Source organism: Anticarsia gemmatalis, chromosome 18 (assembly GCF_050436995.1).
Source record: "Anticarsia gemmatalis isolate Benzon Research Colony breed Stoneville strain chromosome 18, ilAntGemm2 primary, whole genome shotgun sequence".
Taxonomy (NCBI): domain Eukaryota; kingdom Metazoa; phylum Arthropoda; class Insecta; order Lepidoptera; family Erebidae; genus Anticarsia; species Anticarsia gemmatalis.
In genome coordinates this window covers 5,137,944-5,159,690 of record NC_134762.1, presented here as the reverse complement: position 1 = coordinate 5,159,690, position 21,747 = coordinate 5,137,944, and the positions used below count along the sequence as shown (strand labels likewise).

Here is a 21,747-nt window from a genome sequence, read left to right as displayed (position 1 = left end):
TAGTAAAGATTCTTATCTTTTGACATCCGCTATTTTTTGGTTAGAGTAGCAGTATGCCGTAGTTTTGTAGAACGTGTCCAAAGTGATAATATTTTTTATAGGTATTTATTTCGTAAGCGCTTCTGATATTGTGACAACGCCTGTAAAAAATGTGTTAAAAAAGTAATAAATAATATGTGCACCTTTCATCAAACGCAGGCAATTGTAGGATTAGTTATCGTCATCAGTAATCGACTGATATTTTCAAATTCCGATAGCAACTTAGTAGATACTTTAGTTTACAGTTATAAGTTCTCGCCGCAATATCTTATTTATTTTTGTTAGTTTTGTGCGGTAAAGTCCTTTGTAATGGGTTTTGATACCAATTAGCTATAACTTCTGTTGCCTTTACTTGTTTTCAACTTCTAAGACTGTTCTTATAAATCATTTGAAGAAGGGAGAAGGTCAGCTTAAATGCGGACATTGTAGTGTTAGTAATTCAAAGGTTACTCTATGTACTGAGCGTATACTGACAGTAATAGATAACTTCAAGCACTTTTCATTCATTTCTTGTTCTTGTTTGAATCTTATGTTGCTGAGGGATGTCTGATATGACAGCCGATTCGATGTCAATTTGTTAAAAATTCCCTTTTTTCTTGTTCTCAGCAGATTCTTTTATAAGAGAAGCATAAACATAAAATTATCAAAATGCATAGGTATAATATAAAGCGTAGAAATAATAAAGCCAAACGTTTTTCACTGTTTATTGAATTTTGAATATAATATCATTATAGGTAGGTATTTACAATAATATTCAAATGTTTCTCAACTACAATATATTTCCATAGTTCTACATATAAATAAAGAGTAGGTACACAACCAATAACCATCTACAATACACAGATATCGTTAGGTATTTGAGAAAGCGTTCCATTTCCATTCATTTACTATATTCTCAAATTAAATGAACACTTGTGACTTTAAATGAACGGGGTCATTTTAAATTAATTCATATGTACATTAAAGAACATATAAATTTATAAAAGTAGAAGCTCTAATTATGGAATTTTCGTTTTCAGCGGCAGTGATTATTTAATATATTTTTCATGAAATAACGGTACAGGTACTTAATGTATATATTTTTATATAATATATAAATTATTGAGTCGTGATCTATTTAACTAAGTATATATCATATATTTCTTTGGTATACATCCAGTGATATAATAACTATAGCTAAAAATGTATTTGCCATCTGTCTGTATATGTTGAATAATTAAAATAAATTGTTTTCAGACTGTTCGTGGGTTACATGTTGTAATGAATAATTATATTTTTGAATTGTTTCTCCAAAACTTTAGTTTAAAAATATAAGGCCAATAATTACGTGAATTATAAAATTATGAAAAATGTGAATTTAATTAATTATCCAAAATGTGATTCAAAAGAATCTTCAATAATAAGGACGGCTATGCGCTAATAAATTTAATAAAATGTAAAAAATGAAATTTCTTTACAAAAATTGGTGTCAATAATGAGCAATTTCAATTTCATGTGTTATTATGGGGTTTGTATATTGGCTCCTATACCTGTAATATTGTATTTTGGCACAATTTATATAGCTATATAATATACTATAATATGTTATTATATAAATATCAATATAATCTACATTATTAAACCGAACATTGATAGATATATCTAACTATATGACAATATAGTTTCAACTTTAACATTCATAAAAAGCCGTGTCACATATACATACAAATATATTAAAAAAGCAGAAAGGTAATAAATGAAAGAAACAAAAATAATTTGTATATTTTTTTACTTTTTTATCACATGGATTACACAAATCTCAAATCAATTAATCAGACTTAAAAACGTCAATTTCAACGTGACATGATTTATAACAACATCGTAACAGTATTGCTAACTTTAAATGTAATAAATAACAGTTCAATTTTACATTTAAAATGATCATCACGTTAGAAATTTGACGTACACCGAACATCGAAACACAAAATTACATTTAATTTACATTTCCAAAATGAACATTTTTTAAACAATTGCTAATCGCCAGTGGCTTGAGCAAACAGTTGCCATAATTGAAGGAAAACATGCTAAATATTCTTTTTAAAAAAAAACATATTTTTTCGTCATTTTGAGACACGATTATTGTATGTACTTCAACTCGATAAAACTACGCGCAAAATTAACATCGGAAGCTCAATTTTTAAATTACAAACTGCCGACCATTTTAAGTAGACCGCTACTTTTAAGCCAATCACAAAACTTTGCTTCGTAAAACAAGGGGTGGTAGGGGTCTAGTTAAACTGGCTTTTTAATAACATGTAACATCAGTTTGATATGTTTTATGTACTATATGTTATTTTAGGCGAATCCGCTTTATTCATCTCATAAGATTGTGTTTTAATATCAACAACCCTTCTTCATAATATATGCAAACTCTTATATCTATAACTATTTACAATTACAATACATACGACACCGAAAAATGGTAACGTAACACTATTTTCTAGTCGAGATTATATAGTTAGGCCTACCCAAATATCCAATATGAATTTCCAAAACGCGTAAAATAATACAAAGCTAACGATAGTTTCATCAAAATTTTCAAGAATTTTTCACAAACGTTTTTTTCATAAAACACTTATTCAGCTGCATTATTGTAACATTCAAGTAATAATACTAGTAAAACAAAAATATACAATCAATAAAACTACTATAAATATAACAGCCCCTATCATTTCACTATTCAATAGTAAAATTGTTTCATATACTATTTTATACAATAGTTGATATAAATAAGGTTATGGTACGTAAAAAGCAGTGTCGAAATACATTATTCAATTATTATCTTAGTAGTAGACCAACATAGTTTGGTAATTTTGACGTCGGTCTTTTGGGAGACGGGCACATTATTTTTGAAACCGATTTTCGAACTTACAAATCCGTATCAATTAATTTTGTGTTTATTATTTTCCGTTTTCTTGGTATCGTGAAATCTGGGTGCAAATTATAGCACCCGCTTCAAATGAGTCACACCAATGATTTTTGTTATGAGCATATTTAAAAACTAGGTACTTCAAGGATAAAAAATCTGTTTTTATTTTTTTCGTATCTTCAAAAATGACCGAGATATTAAACGTCAAAGTATGGCCTTCGCGCCAAACTCCGGCGAAGCGGCCGCACGGACGTGTGACGTCATCTCACGACACTGCTATTTCGTTAGTACTTGCCGATACCTACATAGGCTCGTTGTCTCTCGCGGTTTCGCTTTAAATCATTTGTTTTGCTTATAGTGGACAAACAAAATGGTTAGAAAATATTGTATTGTTCCTATGTGTACTAAGTCCAGTGAAAAAACACCCCAAAAAATGTTTTTTTCTGTACTATGTACCTAAACTGTTTTATATTTTTGCAAGAGACACCTAATCTAAAACTTAAAGCCCGGTTCAGATAATGTCAAGCGCAAATGTTAAATAGAAGTTTATTGCCTTTTGAACACTTCCTCAAGATCAAGATGTCATATCATGTTCATACCTAGCTAGCAATGAACTTCTACTAAACAGTGGATAGGTACTATTTAATGAGCAGTTCAATGACCTCACAGGCGGCGGCGAGCCGAGCGCGGCGGTTGAGTTGGCGTTGGTTTTTTGTTTTGAAAATTGTTGTAGTTGTATTAAATCTAATAATATCAAAATTAAATTGTTTAATTAAAAGTTCTCATTACACACCCAATCATATAAGACATCCTACAGAGTAGATTCATGCATTCATATGATAGCCATAAACCTGACTAAAATTAGAGGCAGGGTGACAATTTTTTTTTTATAATATTATATGTTTTCCAAATTTACACTTGGTAGGTACGTAACACTCATTATTTGTAAGGCCAGTTGTAACAAACTTTCAATTTTATTGTTAACTACACACAATAATATTATTAGTAATTTAGTAGTATACGAGTTCAACTTTCTTTACCTGGGTCTAGTTGATGATTGTGTGCGTGGCGATCGAGATCGAGGATATCTTAGTGGAGGCTTATTTTACAAAAAACACGATGATTAAATTTATAACACATACACATACACAGACTCTTTAAATATTAAATGCAAATCACTTTTCAAGTCAAAACTCCGCATCACCCGCAGTCGAACAAGCGTGTCTATCGCGTCGTGACGTCAGCGCATAGCGCGCGAAGCAACGCAAATTTAAAAATGCAGTGAAACTTTATAACGCTGTAACTTCGGTAATTTTGACCCGATTTTGATAAAACAAAAACTATTATTATCAGCATAAGTACACAAATTTAATGCAGTATGTTTAATAGTCATATTTTGATGTGCTGGTGTGACTCATTTAAGTCATATTGTCTACGCACCGTAGAAAAACCTAATATTAAAGAGTTTTTTTATTCAAATATTGACATATAATATTCCAGTAAAATTTCAGTTTCATAAGTAATGTGCATCAATCTCAAAGTAACTAACACCCAAACCTATTAAAATATCGATTAAAAATTCGAGTAATATCATGAAAACGCATTATTTCTTTCACATCGACTGCTTCAAAAACGTTAGTATAAAACATGCTAGAATAACAGACACTTAAAATATCTACTTTTTGGTTTTTACACAAATCCAAACATCCGACACGAATTCCGAATCATTTCAGACCTGAATTATTTAATTTTATATTCCATTATTAAGGAAGACAATTCCGTGAATATTGCCGAACATTTAACATTCGATTGTCAGCTGTGACAATCTATAACCGTATGTTAACAGTACCTTAGTTTTCACAATTCTTCGGTAGATGCGATAGGCGCTTTGAGTAGTGGTGTGCGAGGGCTCCTTGAACCGTCTGAGTTCCTGGTACTCGCTTGAAAGTCCTCATTGGACAATGAAGCAGGTAAGGGAGCAATCTTGAGCTGATGTCCGTTCAGCTTGATCTCAGTTATGGAATGTGATCGGCCATGGTTTACGTTAGGTTTTTCCTTGTTGCTAGTAGTCATGGGGTCGTGAGTTGGGGTCTTTGCGAGGGACTGTGTGACCCTGGTCCGGTTGGATTGTTCCCGTAGCGCCATTTGGTAGGCCACTTCGAAAGCCTCTCCTAGGGTTAGGATTACTTCCGTCGCTTGGTCCTGGAAAATACAATTTACGCGTGAACTATTGGCACACATTTTCATTTATGGGCAGGTAAAAATTGGAGAAAGGACCGGAAAACAACAAACATGTTATAATTAAATTTGTGAGTTATATCAAATTACTCTCAACATTTCTTATAATAGGTACTTTTATTTACTAAGTATACTAAGAATATATACGACGAAGAAACAATATGACAAAAAAATAATTTACGTAGCCCTGAATCTACTTCGAAAAAAAAGTACCGTTTTTTGGGTTCACTCTTCTAGGTTTAATTGTATTTACGAAATTTAAGAGTAACAACTAAATTAATTAATCAAACATCTACAACAAAAACTATAAAGTATTAATCATATTCTCACCATAGTAGCGACTCTGAACACGTGGCAGTAGTGGCTCCTGCTGGCGTGGTCCTTAGTGATGTAAGCAAAGTGTGTGAGGTCATCAGCATCCTGGCACGCGCAGTGGATGTTGCGGATCTCGTGCTCGCATACCAACTCCTATGAACAAAGAAACGATGAGTTATAACTGTACCACGAAAGTATGGGTGCCCGACTACAGCACATCTTAAAGCCATATAAAAGGAAAACTTCAGATCATCCAAACATAACAGACCTATGCAAAATAAACGTATTATTCTAAATACACCTTATATTTTCGTGACATAAAATATCCATCTTCCCAAAATTCTACGTTATTCCATATCCAGCCGTAAAAAATAAAAAATCCCTCTGATGTATTTTTAACGAATGTTGTCCCGGACAATATTTCGCTCAATTTTCGCTCGAAAAAAACAACTCCAAATTAAATTTGAGTCGTGCTTCGCAAGCATAACATTGAAAAAAACACTAATTATCCCACTTAACTAACCGTGAAGAGTTCTAACATAAAAATTCATTGTACAAAAAGGGGATGGGATAAAAAAACAATCCTTTTTTTGAAGAAACACAAAGAAAAGATTGGTCATCGGTCCGATCAAGTGTGAAGAATGGGCTGTAATTAAAAATCAGGGCAGAATCAGCCCTTACTGCCCTTTGTCTCGGCCGGGATGTTTGCTCTCTTACACTCGGATGATCTTCAAAGACTAAACAGTCTAAAGTTGGTTCAGAATAAAGAATTCAAACTACAAACTTGCTAACAATGTAGCCGGAAAAATAACAAGAGGCACTGTCCATATTTTAACAACAAGAATAAAAGGCAAACATGTTCTTTGAATTATTATATCAATGTAAATTCATTAAGTTTGTCCTTTGCTGTGCTACACAGATTCTTTCGCAAGTTAAGTTAAATATTAAGGAACTAAAACATTTTGATCCTTAATCAAATAACTAATGAACAACTCTCACCAACCGTTTAGACAAATCTTTCAGTGCAATAAAGTCATATCAGTCATAATATCATTCATCACATAAGACATTTCGTGTCTGGTTACTTACCCTGGTAATAGTGTTTAGGAACTTGACACCTCGGTAGCTGATAGACAGAATGATATCGGGAGAATCCCTCGGCTCTTTGGTAGACTTCTTCAACTTCTGAATAGATTTCTTTGTGGATTCCGTCCCTCTTAGCTCTTTGACCACCGTGGATCCCAAATACTAGGAAAAAAGTACAACGCATTTTAAACCTTATGTCTTAAGACATGTAGATGTATGATGTATATCCTTGGAGATTCGTTTACGTATGTAAAAGATAATCTTCGAATGTTACAATGTTTGCAAAATCACAGTTTTGATATGAATGTTTACATAACCAAATAATCATTTCAATCATGTTGTATTTGCAAATTTGCATGATTGTAATTGCAATCAGGAAAAATGCGTAGGTAAATTCTATAAGCGAAATATTAAAATTAATATCCGAAATGTCCAAGCATTTCAAAAACTTTGATAACAAATGAATAATCTCGTACATCAGAAAGAAAAATAAATGTGTAAAATGACTACTTACATTAGCTACATACGTCACAGCCCCTGTAACCAAAACGAACGGCTGATGCTTCCACTGAGTCTTCAAGGCTCCTGGAACTCCAACCAGCAGTTCCGAAGGTGCCCTGATCTCCAAGTCCGAAGGTCTTGGCGGTTGAGGAGCAGGCCTGTTCTTTTTACTACGCTTCAACGTCTCTCCACCAGGGGGAGCCAGGGTAGGCACCACGGGAGGAGGAACCGGCTTCAGATTCTCCGAAGGCGGTAATTTTTCTTTGATTTCTTCTTTCAGTTGCTGGATGTTAGTCTTCTGGACAAAAGGGAATTATTGTTTTAGTGTTTTTTAAACTCAAAAATTCTTATAACATCTTAGAAATATGTTTTTTGGGGCCCTCAACTAAAGACTAGTTTCTTATTCAGTAGATTCAAATATAGCAAATATATGACAAATATTTAAAGAATAATAAGATAAGCTATACGAAACTTATTCACAAAAGTTGAAATCAGCCATAGAACAATTCAATGTTGTTTGTTTGTCGTATGGTTAGTGGTCAACCTAGTGTCAAAGTTGTTCAAACCGCCCGAGAGGCCTTTGAAGTGGCTTAACGACTGTTATCTTAGTAGACAACAACCGGGACCGACTTTTAACGTGCCCTCCGAAGCACGGAGACGCCCAGTTCAAATACCACTATGCGGTCACCCATCTACGGAATGACCGCGCCAATGGTTGCTTAACCCACAGATCGTTTACCGACCGGTGAGCGCAACTGGCTATGGGCGCCTCGAAACAACACAATTCAATAAGACCAATTTTTACTCCTCTATTCAAATACAAAATATTTTCAACACGAATACAAAAACCTAACATACGAATACTATTGACAAGCTTCAGCCTCGTTGAACACCCACACCTGGCCATAGAACAAAACACCAAACGGTCCCAATTAAATAAAAAAAAGAATAAAAAAAAACACAAAGGACAATGTTGCCAACAAAACAAAGTGACACTCGAACAGATTCACACTTCACAGGTGCAAAATGTACGTCGCAGTGAATTAAAAAACTTCATATAACCGTAAAATTTTAATTAACGCACTAAATGAAAGGCACACACGTAAATAATTGAATCATCTAATTTGATGGTATCATTTGAAAGAGTGAATGAAAGGAACGTTTCGAAGCGAACTCGAATGAAGGGTGCGTGCGGGAACTATAAGTTGTCGATCGTATTTTAAAGTGATATTCGAATTAGATTTTCGGTAACTCTCTTCAACAATTTTATCAACAAACATTTTTGAGATTACTGTAATAGAGATGTTTACATCAAAGTAAATTAAAATAGTTTCATTAAATCTAGTTACTAACCGAAGCGCCTACAAAAAATATGAGAGCAATCTGAATATACGCTACTTTCAAATGGACGAGCACAAAAGTACTTCATATTTAAAAATAAAATATTATAAAGTTTTGCTTTGTCGTCGTATTATTGTATGTTTATAACAATGGTCATTATTGCAATAAACTGCATAGATTATAATAAACACAAAAAGATAAGATAAACTGCAATCGTACGATGTTTTTATGCACGCTACCTACTGGTTTTTCCTTTGTCATTGAAATACTGAAGTTAATTGACCAGAAAGAAAATAAGTACCGGAGGTCATTGTTTAGAAAATTGTATGACAAAGACATTTTTTATACATTTATGTAATTGCTACGTTTAGTTTTCCTTATTCATATTACATACCTAACATTTCGTTTCAGTTCGTGTGTTAGTTCGACTGTTTTTTTTCAAGAAAACCGCGAAATTATTTTGAATATCAAAAAAAAACCTTCGAATATAAACATTTCCATAAAAAAACTTGCTTTTTTGATTTTTTATTTGACTAGATATATTCAAAAAAACATAACTTAATCCTGCCTATTTTCATAATGTCACGTTCCTAAATACAAGATGCATATAAAATTTGCAACTAAAACTTAGAACAAGTTTCCTATATTTATGTCTTACTCCTAATAAGTTAGAACAAGTTGTAGATTTTCGCCTACGCGTTACAACTGGCTCACATAATTCTTGCATTGAACAGGATAAACGCGTTAGTTACCCGCACATCTCTTCACTTTATAAATCTTTAACTGAAACGATTAATACTAAGTAATAGTAAAGTAGGTGGTTTCTAAAGTAAATGTACGTCTTTTTATTTATTGAAGTACACATGATACATATTAAAAGTACATTATTATTGTGCATAGGTGTATTTTATCCCGGGATACATTTTATATTAAAGTTCCCGTGCGAGATTTATTCATACTATGCGTATAAACATCATACTAGAAAAATAATATTAATACAATTAAATAGTACCTAATAAATGTGACTTAAATGTATCCTTTTTCCACTTTTCGGCTTTTAACTCAAGGTAGAAAAACCGTTAAACGAATTACTCATTTAGGTACTCGATAAGTGGCCATTTATAAAAAAATATACCACATCACTAGTCCTTTATAAGTATAAAGACATCTACCTACATTAACGTACTCACATATTCTATATTTTAAACTACCATAAAACATCCTAACAGAAAAATCCCTGTAAAAAAATGAATTCGCGTAGAAAACAGGATACCATAGTTAGAGTTTATGTTTCACGCTTGCATTTCCCTCGCATGCGGTAGAGTGGGGCACTCGGAATGAATGCGCCAGCTCAATAGTCGACGAATTGAGCACTAATTACCTATAGGGAGCTGGCGATGTGTGAAATTAAAAAAAAGGCTCGCAGTCTGCCCCTGTACGTATGTTAGTCGGCTGTGTTTTGATAGAGATTGAAGTTATTAAGAATTTGCGGTTATGTTTTCAGTTCTTTGATGATGTGAAAGAATTATTAGTTGGTTTTCTGATTTGTGGTTGCGCTTTACTTCGATACATACTAAAATACTCAATAGATTAACGAAACGTCTATAAGTCTCCTCGGTATATTACTGGTATAGATTATTTTACTTTGCTTTTATTTCCTTACTTTACTTTATTTATGTTTTAAACTAATAAGCGGTCCTGCATGGCAATTTGAAGAGATGTGAATGAATCATGGGAAGACTTAAGGGATCGTACGAATTAGTATTCTTTGGTGTCTGCCTACTCCTTTAGGTAAAAAGCGTGATTTCAAGCAATCTCCTTTGATCATAATTGCTTTAAATTCGTAAAAAGGTAACAACCATTTGAGAGACAGCCATCCTTAAATGTGATATTCCATACATTAGTATAAGTTAACAATTTAACGACTGGCGCCAAATCATTCAAAATATTGACCAACTCAACTAAATCGTACTAAATATCATTACGTGCGAGATTTAGTGCGAATGTGCCAAATATTTATGTAAACGAGTAACATATAACGACAAGATATAATCGTAACTGGTTGGCCAGGTTCAGACGCTATTTATGAATTACTAACTAATATTTATGTGAGATATTTATTCGAATACGAGCATGACTTTTACTGGTTTTGTGAATTATGGTTCATAAGTTATGGAAGCCTACTTTGTACGCTATCAATGCAATCTTCTGACTAGCCTTATCAGATAGTGTAGTAAGAAACGTTAGATAACTATGATTTTTATCAAGCAAGCATTGCTATATATTTCTATTGCAACAAAGTATTTGGAGCTTTACCTACTACGTCTTGATCGATAACATTTTAATGCTGTCCAGTTAAGGTCTTTAAATAAATCATAATAATCACGACAATGAAATCTTCAAGAGTTGTCAAAGTTAGTCATTACTAGTTAATGCCGCTCCACTTCCACATAGTTAGAACAAAACAATAATTTTGACTGAAAAGGAATCATCTATGTTTATTCCCGTGTCTTCATAAAAACCAATAATCGGGTAAGGGTAATAGAATGGTAGGCTTTTTTTGCATTTACTTCATAATGTATGGACTCTAAATTAATGCAGACGAAAATATACCCAAATGCAATACTTGCAAGCTTCATCACTCACGCTTCTACCTCAAGGCAACTCTAATTATCACATACTCAAAATCAGTATCTCAATCACGTCACTACATTATTTAAAACCCATCTGATACTCATCAAGACATTTCCCCTATGACGAGATTAAAACGGCTAATCCCGGTTAAATTGCTCATCTACCGGTAATTATGTTCACGCACGTGTGATGGGGGGTAGCTAGGCAACCCCCCCACAGGTGTAATAAAAGAGCAAAGATGGTTTGAATGTGTTTAATCATTTTTGGCAGTTTTGTTGAGGGTCGTTGAGGTGTTAAGTTGAAAAGTATAGTGTTATTAATGAGATAGATGTCTCCCTATTATTGATTAGGTAGGGACTTGTTGATTAATAGAATATGCACTTATAATACGTCTTGACAATTAATTATCTTAACAATCTTTGAAACGAGTGTTAACTGTAAATATTTTTCAAATGCTTCATATACTAATTTACTTTGCATTCAAACGAAGTAGATAATTAAATTGCAATAGAACGTACTTAAGGAATCAGGTGGTGATAGTCGAAATTATAAAAACATTCCATTTAAATTGTCCTATAAACAAAATGACTCTGCAACAAAATGTCAGAACCATATATTACTCGATCATCAAAGCCTAAATATAAATCAATTAGAAGGCTTTAAAAGTAACCTAAGCTTATAAAATAAACAGAGGTCGCACATTTTGATATAAATTCGTTTTATTATGGACAATAAAGTCTTATATAGAAAAAGTAAAACGTAGCCAACGAGTAGCAGGTGAATATGAAAGATAATCCAATACAAAAACCAGTTAAGTAAAAATAGCTATATTCTCGGATAAAATAACCATATTTAAGCACCTGGTTTCAATAAAACAACCATAAGGCGTAAAATTACATAATTACATAATAATATGGTCTTTTTTGGGCTTTTGACACTTGCTTTCCATACAAAGTTGAAATGTTATGGGTCATCATTATTATTCTAATTATGCTTATATTATAGGCATTTTATATTCATATTGTATGTTTAACTAAGCATTTGTTTTTATAAATATTCATGATATTTATTTAAATATTAGATAAATGAAGAAAAATATGCAAATGGAGCTATGTTTAGTTTTAAAACCAATTATGGCCATGGGATTTAATTGTAGAGAAACATTTTCTAAACTATAATTAATTGTGGCGGTTCGTGTTGTAATTACAGCTATTAAAATAGAACATTGGTTATAGCGTTAAATGTGAACCACGTTCATATTATTACTATGAAAGATAGGTAATATCTTTCGTCAGTTTCCACAAGTGTAAACTAAGAACTATAGGTATATACAGTTTACGAGATAGAGCACTAGAAAAACTCCCACAAAAAGTTACTTTAGACTGTTAGGTTAGGTTAGTTTGTTTACTTAACAGTTCAGCGTAGGAAGTCGATATGTAGGTATAAGATGATCACCCATCCGCAGAACAACCTCGGCAAGCGTAGCTTAACCTCAAAGATCGATCTGTGCGGCTGTTATTAACTGAGCCACGAATAACAAACGCGCATTTTTCATTAATAAGCAATGAAACTGGCTCTAAATTTTGCATAGTCGTGTAATTACATGAGATAATAAAGACAATCTTAAACTTTTATGCTATCGTCATTAAATTACTGACACTAAAAGTACCAATTCAACACACAATAAACTTCTACAAAATACGACGAAACGACTCATATTTAAAACATCACCATCTATATCAATTTTGCATATCAAAGTGTCCCTTTAACTGTCATCGTGTCTCAGACATCTTCATAGCAACACCCTTTATACAAGTGACAATTGTTACTGCCGAGGATATCCTTTTTACAAGCATTCTGATTGAGCGAATTGCTCAGTTCATTGCCCAGATTGAGCCATCCGGAGATTCATACGATTTATTGATATCAAAAGTTTATGTATCGACTAGCTGCTGCGCTAAGGCTTCGCCATCATAAACTTTGAAATAAAAAAACCAGACTTGCTCATTCTTATTAGATGTTTAAAAAATGGTTGTTAATTGTTGGTAACGAAAAACTATTGAGAAAAATTAACGTAATTCGTAAACATTTATGTCTATGAAAATAAACGTGATAATTTTGAAGCAAAATGTGATTTACGTTTATACCTTTGGCTTCCATTAGGGCAAATTTAATAAACATTAAAAATAATTGATCGTAGAATGTAGGTAACAGACAGGTTAATTGTGTACTCTAAAATAACAACGCAGAATAAGCAGGTCCATACAAAGGCACCTTTCAAATTGCACCATTGCATCTCAATTAAATAACAATAAAAAATTTAACACCTGTCAATCACTTTCTAAAACAAAACACGCTAATCAAACTACAGAATAACCCTACTTTCCTCCCGTCAAAACTTAAGAAATCATTACCCCACTTCGGACTAATAAATCAAAATTCAACATGTCTATCACGGCTCGTCTCCAAAACTCACGCAACATTTATAGTACGACTTTATGGCGTGGCGTAATCGCTTTCTCTAACGATTGATCAACCCATGGCCTATGGGAACTACTTATTAGTATTCATGGTGTTGACACCGTGTACCAATACATTAAACAATGCTATACCATATTTGATGTGCCATTCATAATCGGATAAGAATTCTAGTCCGGATTTGACGACCTTAATGATTGGTAAATGTTACTAATTAATACGAATTAGGATAGTCTACCTTTTGTATTTGGATATTGAAAACATGACCAAAAGTATGGCTACGAAACACTGAATCGAATTGACCTTTGTAAAACACTAATTGCAACTGATATCCATAGTTTTCACAACGATATTCTTATTAAAATTACGACTAGTAATTCGACCATGACACATAAAAGAAAACGGAGAGAATGCAACTGTGTTAAAACGAAAGAATAATCTAATATCTTTCAGATCTTTTACAGCTAGCAAGAAATGTGTCTACCATATTATACACAGTCAATAAAGAAATTGACAGCAAATGCTAAATCAATTATAAAAAAATTGCCTTTAAAATATTTTACGTATTATCAAACTAAAAATTTGACGCTTGAAAAATGTATTTAGAATATTTTTTAATATTACTTACCAAAGTATTGAGATCAGCATTAATATCCTCCATATGATTAGCAGGTCCATTATGTTCTCCAGACACTGAAGCTAGAATTCTTTTCCTATGTCCAGCCTTCTGGATCTCGAGCACAGCCGTCAGTTCAACCTCCCAAATTCTTTTCACTCTGTCCATATCTATATATAAATGTTTCCTAAACGTATCACTATATAGTTCTAAGTTTATATTCCTTAGCCATTCCTCTACAGATTCGTTTTGGCTCTTACTTATATTGTTATTGTTATGGTTATTGCTTATTTCAGTTATTTTAAGAGGTAATTGTTTAGCTGATTCTAGTATTTTTTGTCTATCGTTCTCTTCAATGCCCATTTCTCGGAGATCGTTCTCGTCTAGTATGCCGTTCTGGAACAAAGTTTTTGGTTATGCGTCTGCTAAAACATATTTAGTTGCGAAATTGTTAGTGTTATAGGTATAATTGTCGTCGATTTTATTAATATTAGGAAATTTAAGCAACATTTTCATAAGTTTTTTGATAGTAATTTAGATTTCAAAATCAAAATTTTCATTATTAACTTTTATTACCTATACCTACTTGAAACACATGACATAAAAAATATTCTAATTGTTTCTAATATAACTTTAAAAATGTAAAACTGCGCGGTATACTTACAATAAAATCGATGTCATCAAATCCACTTTCCAGGAACAGCGTCTCGTAATCATGGAGGCCGAGGCCTGACAGCCAGAGCCCAAGACTGGAGGCGACAGAGGGACTCAGACTGGACTCGGAACAGCTCAGACCGAGCCTCGACGTGAACTCCTGCTCCAACTCGGACACGAACACCGACTCTCTGACTAGCTTGCTGCCGAAGGAGGCCATGATTTCCGAGATCTTTGCCCATTCCTCCTGTGTAAAGAACAAAAATTGGTTAATAACTACGATTGTTTAGCCTTACATGACTATTAACAAACATAGACGGGGATCGGGGGACGAGGAATCGTAGGAGATTATAATATGTATTGACTTTTGGTGGGCAATTTGGTACATATGTATGCAATATAAATATTTTTTCTTAGTACACTATATGTGAGTGAGTGCTTCGACAATCGAGAGATAAGATATTTAACTTCTAATCGACAAGACCTGATTTTTGACAGCCAAGTTGCGCACATTATTTTGATGGGGAATTCGTTCGACAATTTTTTATCACTTTTCAAATTTTACCTCTATATCCATTCTGCTATGGTGAAAAGGTGTAGCCAAATAAACACACGATAACATACTGAAGTCTTAGCACCATACAAATGTATCCATCATGAGAATTTGCGAAGTATTTTAAAACAAAACTTCAATTAAGAATACGTTGAACTTGTAGACGATGAGTTACGATCTCAGGTCAGTACAATTAGCACTTAGTCCTAGTACTGTTATGTTCCGCGAGTCGCATTTCAAACAATCATCATTATTCTCTTTTGAGACGCGGTTTTAATTATGGCCTTGTTTCTTTCGTGTATAAATCAAGTGTAATAGAAATATTTATCTAGTTAGTAGCAGTAGGCTTTCAAGGTTATATAAATACACCGACTTGATAAAATATGGCACACTTTTTTCAAAATATAACCCTAAGCTGCTGACATAAAGTATCGAACTTTATACGCAAACAGAGTCGCGTGAATCGGTTAGTTTACTATCTTACAATAAACTTTCTTTGACAGTTAAATTCAGTTAAATTCATACCTTAACAATAAATATATTATTATCACTGAGCGTTAATTCTTCCTACTTTTACGGTATAAATATAATTCCCACTTCACCAAAAATGATTCCCATCAGAACAGATATTATCGTCCTGCACTTAAACGTTTAAACAGCGATCAGAAACAGCTGTCGTCACACCTGCGTAGCTGCACGACTCTTATATTATGGAGACAGGCACATTAAGTCGACACTGAATATGTCACGATATGGGGGCATCGTGAGCCCGCATTATGTCGATTCCGAATTGTATTTTTTGTCATATTAATCATTTGGAGATCGAATGAGGGTTTGTTATTTTGGTGGTAAATCACCCTCCGATTAGAGGCAATAGTTATTTAATTTTTGCCTATTAATGGGGGTGTTTCACGCATGTCATGTGTTATACAATCCACAATATTGTAGTGTCATGTAGTATTCGTATTGTGCAATTTACAATATGCAAGCACTTAATATGGAGACGAATTCCCCATATATTTTTGTCTAGTTTTGTATAGCCTATTTTATTGAATGGCTATTTTATCGGTATCTGACAATGAATATTACTCTCAGATTATAATTTTAAAACACATTATTAATGGAGCACTCATTTCCTTAATTATACAGCAAATAATTGCTTCTAGTTTTTCATTTATTCGAATCAATAATACGAAATAGTTTTAAAAAGACTTGCGTTGTGCACATCTCAATATGTCTTTAAGAGTTCAAGACCGCTACCAATTAAACAGCAGCTGATCAATTAAATTAATCAGGCATATAAAAATAAAACCAGTAATCTTTAGCCGATACGAACAAACAGCTGGTAAACTTGATACGGACACGCGCATATAAGTGATATCTCGTATAAATGACCGGTGTCCACCTGTCGGCTATCGTCAGCTGCCTATAGCCTGTAAGCTTTAAATAGCCTATTGTTGGTAGCTTATATTGCGGTAATGTTTGATTAAGTGTCGGGTGTCGCAGACATACTGTCTGTATGGCTGCTTGACAACAGATTGACTTCAATCATAAGTTCTGCGTAAAGATTTTTCTTACTAAAACATGTCATAATTATATCTATGGTAATCATATTTTAGGAGTGATCATTTCTGAGAGTTCTTTGGAACAACAATTCTTGAAGGTATACAAAGTTCCCATTCCGTTCTTAGCCAGCGTGGTGGACTCAAAACCTAACCCGTCCCTAATTCCGAGAGGAGGCACTTGCCCAGCAGTGGGACATTAATGGGTTAAATTTATTTAAGAAAATTTAAGTCCTAGGTAGGCATCCATTGCCTGGTCTGTAAGGTTACTGTTCATTTATTGACGCCTTGAGCACTCGAACAGATTTTTATTTAACCTGTGACTAATCTAGCCCGCATTATGGCTTGTGATGGCACAAAATCGACCATGACCCCAGTATTCAAGTTCACACGAACTAACAAGCAAAATTAGCGCGAAGGGGTCACGCTATTTATTTTGATACTAACTATTTTCTGCAGTGAACGCTTTGAAACTACGCACTACGTATCAGTCTGACCTCCCTCAGAATTTAATCTATCACTTTGCAAAACGTTATCTGAATTAGTTCAGCAGTTTATGCGTAACAGGACGACAAACAAGCAGACAGAAATTGTTACTTTCGATTTCATAATATAGAAGATTAGAATCCAGTATACTCTTTCATTGAAGCACCTCATGAATGACAATCAAACTAGGTTAATATAAAGAAAACAAACATTAGAATATCTTATCTATCCGTTCTTGAATAGTAAGTATAAATTATCACTAACGTGCCTATGCATTTTACATGCAAAACGCGAGGCTGAGTGCCATTTAAACTTTAAAACAAAACGCTATCATTTGTATTAGCAATGCTAATTGTTATTTTTGTGTGTTAAGGAGTCTACACACCGAAGTCGCCGACCTGTCGAAACATGTCGGCAACTTGTTGTCGGCGGATTTATGTTCCTAATGAATCATGTCAGCGATTTGTAACGACCTTTTAACCGATTTTTGGCTACACCAGTTTTATTGGAAACAGCTAACTGTGCAGGACTCTGTTTACAGTGTCCAAATGTGTTCACAATGCACTTTCTATTTATTTATTATCTAAGAGATCAGGCGCAAGACCGACGGCTTTACGTGCTCTCCGAGGCACGGTAGTCTACGTCCTCAACTTCCTAACTCCGGGCACACTCTAAGAAATTCTGAACAGACAAACTCAGGAAAGACTTTTTGCAATGACCCAGAATTCGAACCCGAAATTTCCGTGCGGCAGACGCATACACTATCTAAATCACCACAAACAAGGTAGTTCTTTTTCAGCGACGGTTGTTAAAATGAAATCGCCAACATAAAGTTACCAACATGGGTCGGCTTGCCGGCAATTTTGGTGAGTAGAGACCTTAAATGATACGGGCTGGTGAAATCACTCAGTGTGGTAATGTATTAACATAATTATCTAACTCGCTATTCATAAACATGTCACATAAGTTTAAAGAATAAATGAGCGGCTTTTATTGCGTTTTTAACTTAATCTAAAAGTGTAAAGTGTTGGTTAATCATTTCAATATAAACGGTGGAAAACGCAAGCAAAATTGTAATTTTTATTAAGTATCTTTTTAAAATATTATCATGAGTACACAACAAACTTACAATAGTTTCTTGTAACTGTATTTGTATTAAAATGCATTATTTAAAGAGCATAAAACAGACATTTAAAAAAAAAAAAAAAAAAAAACTCATTTCAGTCACTTACTAAGTACGAAAACTTACCACAGCGAAGTGGTCTTCATCTATAAAATTAATATTTCTAATGAAATATTGTAATAAAAACCGATTTTTTGCGTTCAAAGTGGTCTTAAAGGTTTAAGGTACTTACATCAGAATTTTACCTCAATAAGTGCAATCATCAGTTTATGACTCAAACAGTTTTTTTTTAGTTTTACATCTTATCCTTCTAATCTATATTCCGTACACATTCGTAACTACATAATATATTACCAGTTCTTTCCCAAACTTTTGTATCATGTAAAACCCAAGTTTCCCATGACGGTACATATAATTACGGCGGCTAAATAAAAAGGTGTTACAGCGTTATTATCCTTACTTCCTGCCTTTGTTATATATGACTCAGTACATATTCAATTCTTATCGCAAAGTCTCCCTCTGTCACGGTTTAGCTGGCTTTTTTTGTTTGTTTGTATGTTTGTAACAGTCAATTCAGTGTCTTTTTTTACATTAGGAAGTCTCCCCTGTTATGGTTCTGCTGTTCTCTTTGCTATTGTGAGTCATAGCGTGATGTTATATAGCCTTCCTTCCGAATGCGGCGTTCGTACACAAAGCTTTTCAATTTTATTCGACATTAGGTTCCAGAAAAACTCAAGCCAATGCAAAAGCTTAGTGCAAATGCATCTAAACATCTGATTCTCATCACTTATCGTTCCGAATAATATTCAGGAAACTATTAAAAAATGAATCTTTGAAAGCGGGTAAAGTCGCGAATTGATGCTTGTTAAGATAAATTTAATTACTGAGAAGGTGTGAATATTATAATTATTCAATGTCTGTATATTAATTAAGACAATATTTTATCACCATACATCTTACACTGAATATTACAAATGTTAATGTCTGTCTGTCTGTTTGGTAAAAAAACAATATGAAGATACTTAAAGATCCAGATTTAAACATAGGCCACTCATGTTTTCAAATTTAATTTAACTAGCTTGTCCTAATAGTACCTACAAATATGTAAGGATTTATGTATGTAAATACGTGTATGTTTGTTACTCCTTCATATGAAAACCACTGATTAAAATTTTATGAAATTTGGCACACAGATAGCACACAACCTGCATTAACACATAGGCTACTTTATACCCCGGGAAATCTTTTCACACAGACGCAGTCGCGTGCTGAACCTAGTATTAAACAACTCAAAAACTCCTCTCTTTTTAATTATTCAATGTCAGAATAATAAAGAGAATATTTATCACCATATAAATTGAAATTTCCAAATAAAATGCAAGCGAATTATTTATCGATGTTATATTGAAATGATGTTATTTTATACACCTGACCTATGGAGTACAACCTCGAACTGTGGGGCAATTAATTCATTTTGTTATTAACTACACAATTTATGATAGTTATTATTGAATGTGGTTGTTTTGTAATCGATGGTTAATCTATTCTAATGTTATAAACGATAGAGTAAGAGTGTATGTTGCGCTTTTACGATTTAATAGTTGACGAAAGTCAGTGCTGCAGCAAGAGTGTATCCTGGAAAAGAAAACTTATCTAGGTAGGTATATGACCGAGGAAATCCTGGTCAAAAGCAATAGTCAATACTGTGTAAAGAAGATAATTAAATCACCGGTCTTCAATTGGGTTCAATAAAAGGAAAAGCGATCTTCCTATTTTCTAGGTCAGGTTTTATGTTCGTAACAGACATTCATTCCGTGATCTCTCAAAAGTTATTCATATTCGTTTCTGAGTGCCTAAATGGTCTCATTCTTTTTTCAAATAACTTAATTAAATAAATTATTTGATTTGATTTTAAGAACCGTTACGATTACATAAGGAAAACTTAACAAGATAAATAAATCAATCTATCAAATCAGCCTATAAAAGGTTACAAGTAACCAAGGCCTGTCATTATTCATTACTTTGAGTGACAAATCATTGTAATTATAAGAACCTGGGTGAAAAAACTGCGAGGCTAAATATGGAACTGTGATAATTATATTTTATTATCTATTGTATAATAAGAGAATGACAGGTATGGTGTGACTGATGTTATTCGTATTATGTTTAAAGCTAATCGAAATTGTGATGTTTGATAGAAAGAGGTTGAATTTGAATATTTTGTTTTAGCATTCCGTTAAGCTGCAGTTTTCCAGTGACTTTATGAAATAATTTCTAAGTTTAAGGGAAATCTGTGGTGTTTAGGACCTATTAGTTTGATACCTATATACGCTACTAAGTTTTGGGACCTGCTGTCGCCATAATACATATTGAAACGATAAAACGTAATTCGAATGACTAATATAACGTTCCCGACTCTCTTGTATTCGGTTGTAAAACAACAACTAATATTCTAGTTTCGTTTAAATTTAAATCCGTTTAAATTTTATCCGTCATTAGATCCACGTAACTGCAAGTCACATATACCACTCAAGTAACAACTGCTATTGTTGATGCTGTTCTTATAATTGAAATAAACAAAACATCTTACCTGCTCATCAAACGGACTAAGAATCGACAGCGACTTCTCCCCGCTCTGCGTCGAACTGGTCGTATTACTTCTTCTTCTAACCTCCTCCTCAACTCCATTGATATTCCTATCTGCCTGTCCATTGCTGCTTATGTTTGAAGAAGGTGCCGTAGGTGCGTCAGTCGGGGATGCGTCGTATACCGACTTTAGCTTTCGTAACGTCTTCGGCCGCTCGGCTGGCATCGGCCGCAAGCCGATCCCGTCTAACGTTGTCGTTGAGCCCTTGAACAGGCCTATGGACAAAGAAACAAATGGTAAGTACTTTGAAATGTATAAAAACATAATACATGGATATCAACATTAAAAAGTACAATTAATCACAAATCACTTTCGGCTCTGTTTTAGCTATTGCTATCGAATATCGATTATTTTTATAAAAAAGCCTCATATCCATATATGCTCCCATACAAGATTAGAATATTAAATTCTACCGAGAGATTCTATTTGTGATGACCAAGACACGCATAACACATCGTAATGCTACTGAATGAAGATTTTTTTAAATACTCTTGTTACCGAATAAATAACCAACTTATAGATTGGTTTGCAGAAAAAAAATATCCAAAATTATATACAAAATATAT

At 33.4% G+C, this 21,747-nt stretch overlaps 1 protein-coding gene across 4 annotated transcripts in view; it reads right to left on the bottom strand.

The window, feature by feature from the left end:
• Positions 1-4,156: 4,156 nt before the first annotated feature.
• Positions 4,157-21,747, bottom strand: part of LOC142980456 (uncharacterized) — a 157,154-nt gene continuing 139,563 nt past the window's right edge. For 3 of the 4 annotated variants that reach the window (XM_076125850.1, XM_076125853.1, XM_076125852.1), the window contains 7 exons: positions 21,125-21,396; positions 14,821-15,057; positions 14,169-14,552; positions 7,101-7,385; positions 6,590-6,748; positions 5,516-5,653; positions 4,157-5,149 (listed from right to left, as the gene is read on the bottom strand). In XM_076125850.1, coding sequence (XP_075981965.1) covers positions 4,805-5,149; positions 5,516-5,653; positions 6,590-6,748; positions 7,101-7,385; positions 14,169-14,552; positions 14,821-15,057; positions 21,125-21,396 — 1,820 coding nt within the window. In that variant the 3' untranslated portion in view covers positions 4,157-4,804. The remainder of the gene's footprint in view (positions 5,150-5,515; positions 5,654-6,589; positions 6,749-7,100; positions 7,386-14,168; positions 14,553-14,820; positions 15,058-21,124; positions 21,397-21,747) is intronic. The other variant, XM_076125851.1, reaches the window with a different exon arrangement.